Below are 17,587 nucleotides of genomic sequence, written 5' to 3'. Positions count from 1 at the left end.
AATCCCCTATTGTTTTCCAAAATAGTGATTAAACTAGCATTAGCATTAAGAGAGGCATCCGATACAAGAAAGCAAGCTTATACAGAATCAGCCAAAAAAAAAAAAAAAACTTCCTATTTCACCCATCCATTCGCTCCAAATGTTTGTCTAGTTCTGCCTTGAATTTATTTAAGCTGTCAACGTCTACAACAACAGATGGAAGTTTGTTCCAGCAATCAACCACACGCTGGCTAAAGGCAAACTTCCGCACAATCTATTCTACAACTGTCTTTCCTCAATTTGAATTTATGTCCCCTCAGGCGATTAATCTGGGCAAAAGACAGAATCCCATCAGCATTGAGCTTGCTCAAACCAATCAAGGCTTTATACACTCATTCAGATCAGCTCGCAGGTGCCTAGTCGCAAGACACTGTAATTTGCAAATTTTAAGCCTTTCTCCGTAAGAGCAACCTTTTGTTTCATTCACTAATCTTGTTGCCCTTCTCTATACTCGTTCCAGCAGCTCTACATCCTTCCTAAAATGGGGCCTCCAGACCTGTATACAGTACTAAAGGTGAGGCCTGACCATTGCCTTATACAAGAGGATAATCACCTCCTTATCCCTGCTAGAAAAATTCCTGTATATCATTGAAAAGACACCGTGAGCTACTCTTATAGTCTGTCTGAATTGCTCAAAAAATTTTCATATCAGACTGCACAATTACCCCTAGGTCCTTGTCATTCTCTACTATCTTGAGTGTAGTACCATACAGTTGATACTTTACTCTGGGGTTACTGCTACCCATATGCAGTACTTTTCATTTATCAATGTTAAACTTCAGTTTCTACCTCTCAGCCCATCTGCTCAACGTCTCTAGATCCTCTTGCTTTAACAATCCTGCCAACCTTCGCATTGTCTGCAAACGTAGACATTAAGCCTGATAGGCTTAATGTCTCAATCAGGCTCAATATCATTAATAATCAATTTATTAATGATATTAATTTATTAATGATGTTGATCAGGCTCAATATTATTAATAAATACAGAAAACAACAATGGACCGAACACTGAACCCTGGGGAAACTCCACTAATAACATTAGTCCACGAAGAGCAGTCCTATAATTACCATTCTCTGTCTTCTACCACTCAACCATCCCTTAATCCATGGCAGCATTTTGTCCTTAATACCATACTGCTCCAATTTATGCAGCAGTCTTCCATGTGCAACAGTATCGAAGGCTTTCCTAAGATGCAAGAATATGACATCAAAATTATTTTTTGCATCCTGTTCCTTTGTGACCACATCATAGTATCCAATCAAATTGGTCATACACGACTTCCCCTTAACAAAACCATGCTGTGTCCGAGCTATAACTGAAGTCTTGTCTAGATGATCCTGCAATGCTTCTTTAACCAGTGCCTCCATTAATTTCCCTTGAACAGAAGTTAAACTAACAGGTCTGTAATTACTTGTGTCACCCTTTGATCCTCCTTTGTGAATTGGGGTCACATTTGCACATGTCCAGTCCATGGTACCTTCCCTGATCCACGGAATCTCTCATAATTATGGCTAAGGGTTTGCTTACTTCCTTTGCCGCCTCCTTTAATATAACTGAATAGATCTCAACCACCCCATGTGCCGTTTTTATGTTTATTTTCAACAATTTCTCCTCCACTTTGCTCTCAGTTATTACAAAATCATCTAGCGCACTGCCAGAGTTTAATTCACCTCTAGCATTACTCTCCCTGAATAACTCTTCATGTGTGAATGTAGATGCAAAATACTCATTTAATTCGTTAGCTACCCTCCCTGAATAATTCCTCATGTATGAATGTACCAAAATATTCATTTAGTTTGTTAGCTACCTGAGCAGGATCCTCAACTGTTGACCCATCATTATCCAGCGGACCAATCTGGTTCATCCCCTTCCTTCTAGAGAGTTCATATAAGTAAAGAACTCTTTGCTGTTTTTCTTAGCATCCTTTTCCAAAGATTTCTCATAATCTGCCTTCGCCTGCCTAACCTCCTTTTTCACTTGATTACAGATTATGTTATGTCTACCGTAGGCTTCTGTGTCATGTGTTAATTTGTATGTATCCCATGCATTTTTCTTCTCTGCCAAGAGTCTCATTAGTTCATCTGACATCCATTTAGGCCTAAACCTTGAACAATATTTCTTAGTTGGTATGTAAAGCCTAGTAGCTTCCAAGATAAGTTCTTTGAATGCTTCTCATTTTGAATTTGCTGTTGGTAACATCATCAGTTGGTCCCACTGTATAGAATTTAAATACTGTCTCAGTCCATCGTAGTCGCCTTTACGAAAGCAAAAACCCTTGATGGTAGTTACCTCTTTGAGTAAACCCCACTTCAGCACACTGTGATCACTGCCACCTAGTGGTTCCTTTATCTGCAGATTCTTAATGCATGAAGAATCACTACTGATAATCAGATCAAGAGTATTACTCCCTCTGGTTGCCTCCCGAACATGCTGCTGCAGAAAACAATCATCCAATAAATCCACAAAAGCCTTGCTAGTGTGTGAGTGACCAGGCCACAAATTCCAGTCAATATCTGGGAAATTAAAATCCCCCATTATAAGACTCTCTGATTTACTGGCCCACTCTATTTCTCTGTACAGCTGTTTATTATATTCATTAGTCATTAGGCCTATAACACACACCTACTGTCAACTTTGCTTTCCAGTGCTTATGTCATAACAAACTGACTCGACACTGCTCTGTCCACCCATGTCAGCTGGATGCACTTCCTTAGATTTATGTGTTTCTTAACTAATGGTCTTGGATCCCTGGCCACAGTAGTATTCCAGGAAATGAATGTGCAGATTATGCTGCAAAGCATCCTTCCAAAATAGCGTCAACAAATGATCTAGTCCCATATCCTGATTATAAACACAATATACGGAGAACATCTATGGAACAATAGACACTTCTGTGGAAAATGCAAAGAAATAACAAGCTATTTCAAATAAAACCTGAACCATAATTATGGACATCTAGCCTTTGTAAAAATAGAAAAGAAGAAGTAATCTTAGCCAGAACTCGAATAGGTCACGCTCACCCCACACATCTCTACCTGCTTACAGGAAATGATACTCCTCAGTGTGCGCACTGCTCGCAACCACTTACAGTAAAACATATAATCCTCGAATGTAGTTGTTCATCAACGCCCGACGAATGTCTTTTAGTTTGATTTCAGATCTACAACCTCTGTCTCTCAATAGCATCATAGGTAAACAAGCAAATCTCTCGGAATTCTTTCTCTACTTAAAAAAAAATTCAAATATATGACCGTTTCTAACTGCTGCTCAAGCAGTTTTTAAATATAAAGTCAATTGATTTAGGAGGCGCAATATGGCCTATGCAGCCCTTGCTCCAGACAACAACAATTTAATAGCATAACCCCTCCTCCCTTCCTATCATGTCTATCCTTTCTGTAGACGTTGTACTCCCCAAATTCCAGTTCCACGTCTCTGATATCCCAACAATATCTGCCTTTGCAGTTTTGAGCAATACCTCAAATTCATCAAATTTATTTACCAAACTCCTAGCATTGGTGTACACGCAAGTATACATGCACCTGTTCTTACTCTTAGTTACCCTAACAAAACCCATGTGTTTACTTGTACCGCAATAACTCCCAGCAGTCTCTGAAATCCCCTGCATCTTGTGTTCCAGGCTGCTACTCATTCGAATAGAAGCAGTGCAAGAATCTCTTTCACCTCTGCCAGTGGCTACTGTCAATCTATTGGTCTTTGTCTCCCCCAAGCTAGCAGTTTTCCGACCCACCTAACACTGCCTCGATAGCATCAGCAAATATTCTTGCACCCTTTCTATTTAAGTGTATCCCATCCCTGTAGAAGCAATCTCTCCTGTTAGCAAGCACAGACCACGCTGAAAAAAAAATTCTACCCCATGAGCGTTGCACACTCTGTACAGGGCCGAATTGATTGAAAAGGCTATCATCATATACTCCCTCCTATCGTGTCTGAATAGAATTGCAGAAACTTTCAAATATAACCCTAACTCACGGCTTTTATTTATTTATTTTTTTTTTTTCAACATTGACCTGTACTTGTTAAATAATTCCACTATTCTCCTACTCTGAATGTCATTAGTGCCAACGTGTACAACAATATCACCCTTAAAAGATGATATCTGCTCTACGTCATCAACATTTGCCCCTGGCAGACATACTCCAGTCCTGTTCCACCTATCCTTTTTGCACAATATATTCCCCATTACCCTGACAACAGAGTCGCCGACAACTACTAGTTCCTGTGGGACCAGCGCATTCTGCCTTGGGGGTTGCCGCTGTGTTGCGTGATGTTCAAGTGCAAGCTCTGGCATTGATGTGGGCAGCTGACAGCTTGATGGGCCCCTCAATTTAAATCCTTCGAGGGCATCCATCCTGTCCTTCAAGCTCTCATATAGGCCCATAACAACGTGAGTTGGCGCCTGATTTCCTCACACTCCTTACATTGCGCACACACAGAAAAACATTCCCCTTGGCAATATCATGTCCTGTTCCTGATTCTTCCACAAACATCAAACAAGCAGTGCATTTCAAAAGGCTGTGATTCAGAGAACAACCACTCCCCTCAGTTCTCCCCTGAGCCACAGCACTCGCACTACCTTGGACCTTTTGCTTTGCTGCTCTGGTGTCAGGCATGATTTCGATTCAATTTTAATACAATTCAAATATAAATTTAATACAATCCTAATGCAGTAATAACACTATATACACTGTATATTTCAGTATCGAGTTTTATCTCCTTCCGAATTACGTTTTATTAATTTCGTGTCTCCTATCAAGTTTAAGTTATCTGTGCAGTTATAACCTTACGTTTGTAAAATCTAAGTAGTTATATGTATTAAGTTAAAACGTTACGTTTGTAAAATCGAAGTATTTATAATAGATAATAAATTTAACTATTTATTGCCACCCACGTGGTTCGAGCTCTCCCGCCAACTAATTGACCTTCTTTCTCACTCACTGCAATATTTTTCACAATTGTGTTGTTCGCCTTCTCTGTTAATATTTCCAGCATCTACAGTTCCTCTAGTTCCTTCTGAATCCATTAAAAGATACAAAATAGCCAGTGAGCATCATTTTAAAGTTGAACTGCAAGGAAATTACCCATGAAAACAGTTTCTTCCTCTGTCTCTGGAACGTTTCTTTTCCGAAAATTACTACCTTAAGAAATTCAAATCCAATGTCAATAACTTCATTCTTTCTTTCCCAGGTCTTAGTTAACAAGAGAGCTGTAGACCCATAAACCATCGCGATTGGAAATAGCATAAAAATCAGTTGCATTTGCGAAGAATGCAAGGACGAAAATAGTATCAAAGATGGTATACGCGGTATTGATTACCAATAGCCAGACACACCACTTCAAGCATGCGTGATAAATGAGGTAGATCACATCAATAGGCCAGATGGAACGTTCTTGTAGCCGTTAATGCTTATACTGTTGCTGACAAGCTGCTGCTGCTGTTGGTAAAATATGTTGTACCAGAATTGTCCAGCAGTGGTTGCCAGAAAAGGCATTGACCAGCAAGGGCTGAATGCGTGTTTTGCGCTATATTTAAGAATAACCATGAAATATACTTTTTCAATAAACATGTCTGAACTTATACATCTATTGTGCATTTTTCCATTCATTGTTTAAAACCATTTTCGGAATTTCACATTTGAAACTAACTTTAAAAAAGGTCAAAAGCCATTTGGAACGAAATCTATAAAATAAAGTGAGTGATCAAGCACCATTTTAGGTCAGAAATTGTTTCCCATACAGATCACTGTTAATAAAAGTATTTTTCTTAATGAAGAAGACAATTACTAACTTCGGTTGTCAAATTTTGTGTTGAACAAAGAGAGAGAGAGCATCTACAGAATGCTTCAGAATTTCTACATAATACGCCTGACTGACTGACTGACACCTTATGAGATGAATGTTGCACAAAATGATATCAATGAATTAAATCACCATTGCTTCTTGCGACTTCGACCTCCTCTGCACCCGTTCCAGCAGATCTACATCTTTCCTAAAATGAGGCCTTCAGACCTGTATGCATTACTCAATCTGTAGCCTACCCATTGCCTTATGCAATAGGATAATCACCTCTTTGTTCACACTAGCTAAATTCCTATCTATCATTGCAAAACTCTGTGCCCTGTCCTGGCAGTCTGTCTGCATTTCTTAGAGAATTCATAGCTGACTGCACCATTACCCACAGGTCTTTATCATCTTCCACTACTTGAGTGTAGTACCACACAGTTGGAACGTGTGCAATGCTGCCGTTTCTCAATGAGAAACGGCAGCCGAAGTTTAGCATTGGGAAATGGAAGGTACTGGATATGGGTAGAAGTAATCCCAGATTAACGGCCCAACTGTGCGGTACTACGCTCAAGTAGTAGAAAATGAAAAAGACCTGGGGGTAATGGTGCAGTCAGCTATGAATTTTCTAAGCAATGTAGACAGACTGCCAGGACAGGGCAAGGAGTTTTGTCAGTGATAGATAGGAAATTTGCCAGCGAGAACAAAGAGGTGATTATCCTATTGTGTAAGGCAATGGGCAGGCCACAGATTGAGTAATGTATACAGGTCTGGAGGCCTCATTTTGGGAAATATGTAGAGCTGCTGGAGCGGGTGCAGAGGAGTTAATGAAATTAGTGAATGGAACGAAAGGATGGTCTTACTAAGAACGGCTTCAGTTCTGCAAAATACAGCATCTGGAAGTTAGGCACCGGCGAGATGATCTGATTGGGTGTTTAAAGCTTTGAATGGATTGAGCAATCTCAATGGTGATGACATTTTTCCTCTTGCTCAGACTACACATATGAGGCGGCATAAATAGAAATTGAGTACGGATGGTTGCAAGATAAATGACGAAAGTTTGCCTTCAACCAACGGGTGGTTGATTGTTGGTACAAACTTCCATCTGTTGATGTTGTGGAAGTGAGTAGTTTGAACACATTCAAGGAAGAACTAGACAAATTATTGAAGAGGATGGACAGGTGAGGTGGGAACTTCTTTTTCTTGGCTGATGTTTTATAAGTTTTATAAGTCTATACCGTTACGTTCGTAGAGTTTTAAATTAATCATAGCCTTACTATAAATAAAATTTCTTAGCTAAAACTAAAAATGTTTTGTTTATTTACCACCAAATACAATTCCACTACTGTGCACTTCACTTCTGGTTACGTGATACTATATTCGCGCTAAATCACCGATAAGCTCTAGGAATATTAAGTCATAACTTACAAAACCTCTAGCCTAATTTTGTTAAACTATTTTTTTAATGATATTAAAGGAGAAGACCAATTTAGTTTTCCATTCCTGTAATGTTTGACTACAAAGTAATAATAATAGTCAAAACTGTTTCGTACATTTTATCACGTTCTTAAAATTAGAGTTCCATTATGAGTTCCAGAGTAGCTCTTCTAAACTGTGATTCATTATGTTTACTTAAAATTAGCAATTTTAATTCATGCAGCGGAGCAATTTAAAGACATCTTCACTTTATTTATTTCAGTGATTGTTTTTGCTCCCAAAGACATGTTTCCAGTAAAAACGCAAACATCTCTATCCGGAGGACCTCCTGTTTATTTAACGCGCACTGGTGATGAGAATCATAAGGTAAGTTTAATACGTTGGTAATTCTTGGAGGCTCTTAATTTTTCTCTAATTGATAAATATTCGATGACTTTCTAAGTAAATGCATATCGAATGGACCATTAACGAACATTTAAGAAGTGAATGGAAAATCGCTTTTAAGGAGAGAGAGAGAGATCTGTCGGTAGGTGGGCGTGGATAATTCCCGAATTAACTGATTAATTCATCCACCGCGTGTCCTTTTACCACCATCAATCTTCGCTCTCCTATCAAATGACTCTTTGGTCCTCCGTTGGCTTTATTTACATCGCATCCATCCATCCATCCATCCATTAAACTGCTTGCACGATGGCTGTCCTGGCGCAAATAAAATCTCTTACAAGAATATCAGAGCAAAGAATGACGTCAAATACCTGGAAGCCTCGAGCGAAGCAATAGCATTGATTGCCAATCTAGTTCTATATATAAGACGTCAATGGAACCACTGACCTTTACAATAGGTTTATAATCACGCTCTGCCATTTTTTTTTTTTTTTTTTTTTTTTTTGTGCATGCACGTGCGCTGGTGGTGTCATCTCGAGGTGGTCATTGTAACTAAATTGATGCAGGATGCGTTATGATCGTTTTATTTTTACCTGAGTTGCGCCGCATTTAGATTAACACAATTTTTGAACTGTAAAGCAAACTCTTTTCATGTCCTTTCGCAGACAAATCAGAAAAAAAAGGAACTAATTGAAACTTTACAACGCAAATGATGTTAACATTCATAAGTCTGCTTGGCAAGATGCCCAGAAAATACACAAACATGCAAAGAGCATTTACTATTCTGAAATTATATAACTCCAGATAGCACTAGCACTCTCTCTTTCTCTCTCTCTCTCTCTCCTGGATGTTGGCACAAGAGGTAAAAGGATTTAAGTTACGTTATTCCAACAATTTCAGTTAGCAACAGTTGAAAGGTTGCGGTAATTGAAAATGCTGTCGACGAGTGTCAACAACCTACTGAGTGCATCACGAGGAATTGGGGGCAACAGATAGAGAGAGAGAGAGAGAATACAAATGAAGATGACAAAGAAAATGAAAAAGGAGAACGAAAGGAAAAACTCAAAGAGAGAAAGGATTAATCAGAAAAAAAACATGCATGAAAAGTAAATCGTTTGCTAATTTCTTGGTTCTTATATACCATCCGCGCAAAACATTATTTAAAGTAATCCAAACTAGATTTACAACGTCGAATTTTTAAATCGATGTTTAAATTTTGGTCGGATGTTGAGAGACACGTTAAAATACATTTTTCTGTAAAGAGTACTATGAAATATACTGGCTGGCCAAAAAATTAGAAACTTTTCCGATTGGCGTCAGCAGAAAATTAAATTTAAATACGGTATGCAAGTGTAAATTGTCACATGATACGATTAGAAGTTACTTGGTGTCGGATAAATACTGTACGCTTTCTTGGGGCATCGTAATCGATTCGATCATGGGGAAAGCAAGTGATCTTACTTATTTCCAGAAAGGTGTGATTGTTGGAACACGTTTAGCAGGAGCCACAATTGCGAAAACGAAGGAAGTCACTGGTGTATCCAAATAAATCATCCCTAACTAAATTGATGCAAGGTGCGTTATATTGTTTTATATGTATGAATGAATGGAATACGAAAAGAGAATACAACTCTAAAAGGAAGGAATGCGGCAGAATATCGATATTACAAGATTCAGACCACAGACATTTAAAGCGAATTGTGTGCAACAGAAGAGATGGTATGCAGAAAATGACTGAAAATTTCAATTTATGAAATTTCTGGGATTCGGCAGTCGTGTATCTATACGAAAGCCACTTTCCTTTCTGTAAAAAGTCAAAAGATCCAACTGGAGATGTACTGTCAACACCAAGACTGGATTGTGGAAGAGTGGAAAAAGGTCATGTGGCCACGAGTCTCGATTTACACCAGCGGAAGGGTGAAAGTGTGGAGCCAACCTTACGACGCCTTTAAATTTCCAGCATCTACCCTGGATTCTCCAGATCTGGAACCAGTTGAGAATGTTTGGGTATGTTGGAAAGGGCAGTTAGGCTTCGCAGTTCTCTACCGACCATAATACAGCAGTTGAAAAATATCGTGATGGAAGAATGGTCAAATCTGGCGCTAGACTCCCTCGGACACCTGGTGGAATTCATACCGACATTTAAGGGCTGTAATTCTGGCAACAACTCTGCTAGATATTGAATGAAGGTTTCTATGTTTTTTTGTCAGTGAATGCTATTAAGAAGTAAGCCGATTAGTTTTTATAAAGGATCAATGAAAACTTTAAACTTTATCGTTATTTAGTTCCTAACGCGTGGATTTAAAATATCTCGCCCTAACGTGTTCAACGTATATATCGTGATACTCGTTTTAAATCTCAGAAATGGAATGATGGATTTCTTACGAAAGATTAGATATTACCTCATCACCAAAACAAAATTTTAGAGAGGTAGGTGTTATCATGAGCAAGTAAGTCCGCTATCAGATAACAAAACTGATAAAGTTGCATTTTTATCGCCATTTTATTGCGATGCTGCAAAAGTCCGTTTGTAAGAACGAAGAAAAAGTTGTCCGAGGGATGTTCATTCGCGGTTGGGACGATACGCGAACTTTTTCGTGTTACGAACAAAAGAATCAGAAGGATGCTCATTTTTTTCTGCTCTGGTATCAGATCTCCTTGCACTCTGCCTCTCCCTTATAGATGCACTGGTATCTATAAATGATCGATAGCATGCACGAATAAGATATCCATTAAGTAGATTTTTCCCTTATTTCTTTTCGTGCAACACGAATTTCGATTTCGTTGTGTGAAATGCGACCAAGCAAAATGGTTTCTCCGGTTGAAACACCATCTCGAAGATTGAGTGCTCAAGTAACTTGAAAGAAAGATTAAAACTTTTTTTCTTTTCTTTGTACATTTAAATATAACAATTCTGTTTCAATGTATCTTTACTGATTTTGTGATAATAAATTTTTGAAATCAGGAAGATCATTTTGAATTACTCTATATTATGAAGGGCATAATACCACCATTGTGGTGGTATTATTCAATCCTCTGGCCATTGTGGTGGTATTATTCAATACCACCACAATGGCCAGAGGATTTTCAAGTCGATAAATAATCGAAGTCACTGCAGACTCTGTTCGGAATGATAATCCCTTGCTTTGTGACCAGGAATTAATACTGATCTAAATCCCACAGATGAGCATTAGAGTATCAGCAGATATCTCGTTCAGAAGCCATTAACTCGCATTAATGAGAGAGAGAGAGAGAGAGAGAGAGAGAGAGAGAGAGAGAATACAAAAATGATATTTAGTTTTACACGCTGCTCATTAATGATGAAGAAGGAATAATTCATTTTGCTATACACAAGAACGGTTTGGAAAGAGTGCCATTTTCTTGTATAAATATTTATCGATTAAATACAGGCCTTTCGATGTGATCTCATTGCTCTACACATAGCAGTGGCTCTTCTATCATCAAATATTTTTCAACAAATCAAAAAATGTTAAATAAATAAATTTTCTGTTGATGCTCCGAGAAGGCCAATATAATCTGAGGAGTTCATAAGATACGATACGAGAAAAAAGCACAAAAATTATTACCGTATTTATCGGTTAGTGAGATCGACCCACGGTCAACTCAAACGCGTGTACTACTGCACTTCCACGTTTAACCGCTTGGCTACATCACACCTATATATGGTCCTTACTCGTCCCAAAATTGATAAATAATATGAAAATTACTTTCTAAATTGATTTTATTCACTTTCCACAAAGCCGCGCCTATGTCTGGAGGCTGCATTAGACCAATAACAGGCTGATGTTCAAATAGTGTCTGTCTCCCAGAGGCGACATTTCCACGACGATTTGAAATGGACAGCAATGGTGTAATGCATTGATAGGCGGAGATGTTCTGATAGTTTCAAGTGAACCGAAACGGTATATACGTGCTCTGTTAGAGATTAGGAGCAACGGAATTATCATTAGAGGACTCCAATATTCCATGTGCCTCTATAGGAGTCTTGGTATCGACCTTAACGGTAGAAAGGTCCTATACAATACACTTTAATGCTTTTAGGCTTTAAAGACAGACGTTCTGATTCCTCATTTTACAAGACAAAACATCCACTTTATAACAGAGAACGACTTCTGCACTCATTTTCAGTCGAGTTCAGATTTGATTTCAGTGTGAGTCCATCAGTTCTGATGCACTAAATTCGCGCATAAACTGCTTCCCATACTTAAAAAAAAAAGAATACCACGTCGATTAAAAATAACTACTCAGAACAAAAGTACACTGTAATGACATCAACATCACTGCACGTATCTTGACACACGTACTCTTTGGGGGCGCCACTTCTGCTTCATTAATGGGTACCTGTTTATTCAGTTTCATATTCTAGTCGATTCGAGTTTCTTGCAAGTATTCTGGGTATCCTAACTTAAGAATTACCGTGTATTTTTTCCACTTATGATATACAAAAACAAACAGTTCAGTCAGATCATCACTGTCTTCTATAACAAGGTAGAATAAACAATACTTTGTTTTTTGCTTTATTTAGATCCATGATATATTATTTTTTGTTCATGCACTCTCTCTCTCTCTCTCTGCTGCCGCCTATTGAGAATTCCACAATGCTGCCGACGCACTGCCACTACCACTATTAAATACGATCCCTTTTCATCTTTAACCACTTTTACTCAATACGTTGCTCTTCCCAGACTTCATTTCATCGATTTTTCATCAAGGAAATCAGTGACGGAGCCAGGTTTTCACCCTTCGCAATCACGCAAACCATTTACCTAGCTTACACGTAAAAGAAAATTACGCGAGCCTAATTATATAGAATAAAAACAGCATTGCCTTTCCGACAGTTAGATTCTATGAATCAGCCGGTTGCTAGGCAACAACTCACATCCTGATAATTCGGGCTCATTGTTGCTGCTGATCACTGACTCATTCGCCAATGCTGAAAGGTTACCGGCATGGCGTCTTATGGGGGATAACGTTGTTCTGATTTGAATCGCTGCTTGTTCCCCCGCTGGGTTTGTGATTCACTGCGTAACCTTCATCCGTCTCTCTCTAGGTCATTATGTCATTAGCTTTGCTGGTAGCAGGTAAAGTAATCACAGAGTGAATGATGACTGGTAAGTGCAAAGAGAAAAATGCACCGCTAATACAGTGGAGTCCAGTTCTCTGCATGACGAATAACAGGGTAAACGTGGCGCACAGATACCATTTCTCCTTCAGTGGAACACTTTGTGTTGTGTTTGAGATCGACCTTTCTGATGGAAGGCATGGTCTTCATTGAATGTAACGATTAAGTTGAATATCATGAACAGATTTACTCTAATTTCATTCTTATTATTTTTGGAGAAGAGTCTTAAACATCATAAGAAATTGGTTAACCCTCTTCTAAGTATTATTTCGATCAGAGGAGTAAATATTCTGCAGAAGTTGTGGCGGGGTTCCGAGCCCAAAAGAGAGAACGAAAATGAATAATAAGTGTGTTTTTGTTTATTCGAAAGAAGCATACATAACAATAGCATCAATAGCAGTATGATAAGCGCACCATGGAGGTAATTTATTTGAATATAAATGCGAATTTATTTATAGGTATAAATATATGTGATGAATTTAAATATCTTATAAACGGATATTTATTTACTGCCTCAATACAATCCAAAATGTTGAAAAATATGTTGGAAGCAAAGGATAAATAGCAGCAATTCAAATGTCTAATAATGCCACCTTTACTTTCAGTTATTACGATTAGTTGAGAAGCAAAATGTTTTAATGAGCTCTGGATCTGATATTTGGGCCACTCTTCTAATAGCTTATTTGAGTCTGAATAAATCTGAAGATTGGGTTTTGTAAACAGCGTCTTTCAAGAGGTTCCGCAGCCAAGATTCGCAGACATTTAAATTGCTGCTTCTTTTGGAGGTCATTTAATATTGAAACTCCGGACAGCTAGACTAATTCCGAGTGCATTCTTAAGAAGAATGGCTACACTTCTATGCAAATGAGGCGACTCTCCATCTTTATGGTTCTGTCAAGGGTGCTTCTTTCAACTAATTCATTCAAAACTCTTCCTGATAACATCTTAGCATATCTTTTCCGGTTACTGTTGGTGTTGAGTATCCATTCAACTTCTATTGGCCCATATTTCTCAAATAATTTTTGGACCAATCAAAATTAGAAGTTTCAGTAAGCATAGTGCTCTCTTTTGATCAAATGACAAAGCTGTGAGTGGTGATATGCCATGAGCGTAAAAATGATCCTCGTCGATCCACAACTAGCCAGTCTGGATTTTCAAAATAATCCTGATAAACAAATGTTACCAAAATACATCCAGCAACATAATCATTTTGAGCTGTTGATGAGCAGATTTTATCTTGTACTGGTGTGACTTTAACATTAACCTCATAACTTTTAAAACCGTCCTTTGTGGAATATCGTGCTGCAATGAATACTACTTCATTTTCAAATCGTGCTTCATTTTCAAATCGTGAATATCATGCTGCAATGAATACTACTTCATTGCAGCATGGTCTGAACTCTTCTTAATCTTTGCCCTCTTGGGTAGCACAGTTGATATAATCACTGTCCTCCTCACACCGGCGAAAAGACCTGAGTTCAAGTTCCGTCGATGACGTGAGGAATTTTTATGGACCTTTTTCACAACGCGGCTGTATTAGTCGGTCTCAAGGAGAGGGTAGCATAGTTTTTTGACCGCAAACTCGGATTTTTCTTCCAGCAAACAGCAAATCGAGCTCAGAACACAACATAAAATTTGTATTTCATGAATTAGCGAATGAAGAACTTTAAATTCAGAACTGGCCATTTCCAAATATACGTAAATTGTGCAGTTGTCTGAAACACAACTTGAAATTACATTACGAAAACATCATGTGCTAGAAAAGACCTATAAAATATTCGAAATCAGCATGCAAAACTGATTTTAAAAGTGTCTTTACATTCTTGATGAACAAAAAAAAATAAAAACCAGTTTCACGTTGTTGACCAATGTAACTTAAGATAAATGAACTTAGCAATGAATGAAAGACAAATAAATCTTCGAAATGGCGTTGTTTTACATTTCTTCTGATGTGGAAAGCATCGATGAAAGTAAGATTTATGTTAATGAGATTAATGACAACTGGGTGGTTACAATCCTTTCCAGAAGAAACGTGTTCCATTTGTCCAGGCCAGGATAATGAAACACAACTCCGATGTGGATCGTGTCACTATGGTAACATAAAGAATGGAGCCGAAAAACATACACAAAGAATTATCTATGTGATTACTGTTAAAGAAATTCTATTAAATTAACATAAAATTTGTCTTCTTAAGTGAGTGATATTCGATCGTGTGATGTCATTTCTCCATCCGGTAATAGCTCTGGGTACAATCATATTTCTCTGATTATATTTTGTTTTGTTTTTCAGGAAAACACTTTTATAAAATTAAGATTTTAAAGTTTTTAAAATGAAAATAATAATAAACTGATTTTTTTTATCGGCTAACTTACTTTAATTAATTTAATTTTATTTTATTTATTATTATTAATTTTAATTTGACGCTCGTCCACACCCTGAGGACCGGAACCAAATGAAAACATTTTAAATAAAATTTTATAACATAAAAAAAAGAGGTTTTAAATATCTTTTTAAAATTGCGCATTTGGTGTAGAACATAATTTTAAAATATTGATAATCATTTTAATGCAGGATAGGAAAAATAGGAATTTGTCCGAGGTTGTTGTTGTTGTAGGGTTTTAGAAGCATCAGCAACTAAGGCCATATTGTTCCGCGTATATTTTCTGTAAATAGTGTGTTCTAAGGTCGATATTATGTTTGCTGGATGAAAAACCCGAGTTTTCGGGAGAGAAAATAATGCTACGTTGTGAAAAAACTCAGCCACGTTGTGAAAAAAGTCCATAAAAACTCCTCACGTCATCGATGGGACTGTCCGAGGTTGAAACTACATTCGCAGAATTCAAATCAGCATTGCATCTACACTTCGGAGACGGATTTGAATACTTTTCTCACTTTACAGAAAAAAAAGTAAAGTAAAGTGCAGCCATTATCAACCCACTGCAGGGTGGAAGCCTCCTCAACAATTCATGCTGAGGGAAATGGACCATAATCTGCCACGCTGGTCCAGTGCGGGTTGGCAGATAGACCGTATTCAGCAGTCAGGGGCTTGAACCCCGGTCTACTCAAAGAGCGCGTGCTACTGCACTCCCGCTCCTGCCCACTCGGCTACGGAGACAGAAACACTACGTTAAATCGAATAATCCCTATCTAAAGTTAGGACCGTTGAGTCTTGCTGGACGAAATATTGAGTAAGAGTTAGAAAAGATATGGAGATGATGAAAAACCCAATAATTATCAGAATATATTGAACTGTTCACTCTCATCTGGAAGCGAACTTGTGATGGACGTGTTTCGAAATTGCATTTATTGTTGTACAACAAGGTAGGATATCGACAAGACATTGGATCCGTGCACCACTTTGGATAACCTTTTCTATTTTTTATTCAACGTCGAGTCAGGAGATCCCTATAACTCTAACCTTCTTATTTCTTACTCTCTTTGTTGCTGAGTTCATGTTTCATAATCTGTACACGAAATCAGACAATTCTGTTTCTCTTTGTTATCCGGAAGTGAATTGCAAGGGGCAGAAGATAGAAAGAGAGAGTGATCGATTTTTCTCTGAGATAACAACAACTTTAGCTTTTACTGCCATCAGCAATTCTTCCCCAAAACAATGTTCGTTTTGTGCTTTCAAAGCACTTTTATTGTCATCGCATACTTTTGAAACAAGCGTCGTTTTTGTAGTCCTAATTAATCTTCTTCTTTTTTTTTTTCTCGCAGTCACACGAATTTTTTCTTACCTCACTCTCCCTTGCGCTTTAAAAACGACAGAGAAGAATTCTTAATTAAGATAAGGACAGCGAGTCGGAGATAATTTCAGAAAATGGTCAAAAATTATTGGTTTGGTAAACAAGAACTAGAGCTGAATCAGATAAAGATGAATGAAATACGAACAGGTAATAGTCAACTCTCTTTCTCTATTCTTACCCTTCTCTCTCTCTCTCTCTCTCTCTCTCTCTCTCTCTCTCTCTCTCTCTCTCTCTCTCACACACACTTTAATTCGAATTTTCCATTTCTTATATCTCCTTTCTGTCTGGATTTTCCCCTTTCGCATGTTAGTGAGTAAGTTTTCGTGTTCTCGCTCCATTAAGAGTAAGTTTCCATCACAGGAGAAGAAAATGGCAGCCATAACTGTCTTTTCTCCCTAGCGGTATCTTTAAGACTTGTTAAAAGTCCTTAAGGGAAAGTCAGTTCTAAAATCTGTCATTACGGACAATTAAATCTGTCCTTTATTCGTACAGCTGTCTTTTGTTCCTCCATGCAAATGGCATCCTCCTTTGCTCTCTGCGTGGTTTCATTAAGCATTGAGCAACGCGCATGCCCGGTGCCATTGCCGAGCCATTAGAAGAATTAGAGAATGGAGTAATGGTGTAATCAAATGCTAAAAGCCAAGAGAATGGTTACGTTGAACAGTGTGTGAATAGCTGTTGGTCAGAATTTATTGAAACAAGGGTGCGTTTTGAACTCCCTCACATTTCAATTTACTCGGATTCTCTCCTTTGCATTTTGTTTTTGTGAATTCTTTCCTCCCCACTGAACAATATTTTAGTAAAACATCGAGGCATTTAAACGTCTCGAGTAAAGGAACGTGGAAGATCTTAATGATGCTTGCCTTTTTGGACCACTGCAGCGATAAAGTAAAGAATAAATTTGGGCATTAAAGATGCATTTTCACATAGAAAGAAAATTGGGAATTTGTCTTCCAATAACAGCGTCCAACAAGAGCCTCTGTTATTTGCAGCGAACAACTGTGGGAGAGGCTCAGAAGAAAGATCTGATGTTC

The 17,587-nt window shown here is 38.0% G+C and overlaps 1 protein-coding gene across 1 annotated transcript in view; it reads left to right on the top strand.

Moving 5' to 3' along the window:
* The window catches only part of LOC150089774 (fasciclin-1-like), a 284,780-nt gene that overhangs the window by 200,960 nt on the left and 66,233 nt on the right, over positions 1–17,587 (top strand). Inside the window, exon 3 of the mRNA XM_090389653.1 lies at positions 7,539–7,642. Within this exon, the coding sequence (XP_090245779.1) occupies positions 7,539–7,642 (104 nt within the window). The remainder of the gene's footprint in view (positions 1–7,538; positions 7,643–17,587) is intronic.

Source organism: Mastigoproctus giganteus, chromosome 2, assembly GCF_048544385.1.
Source record: "Mastigoproctus giganteus isolate SK-2022 chromosome 2, ASM4854438v1, whole genome shotgun sequence".
Classification (NCBI taxonomy): domain Eukaryota; kingdom Metazoa; phylum Arthropoda; class Arachnida; order Uropygi; family Thelyphonidae; genus Mastigoproctus; species Mastigoproctus giganteus.
This window is presented reverse-complemented; position numbering and strand designations above follow the sequence as displayed.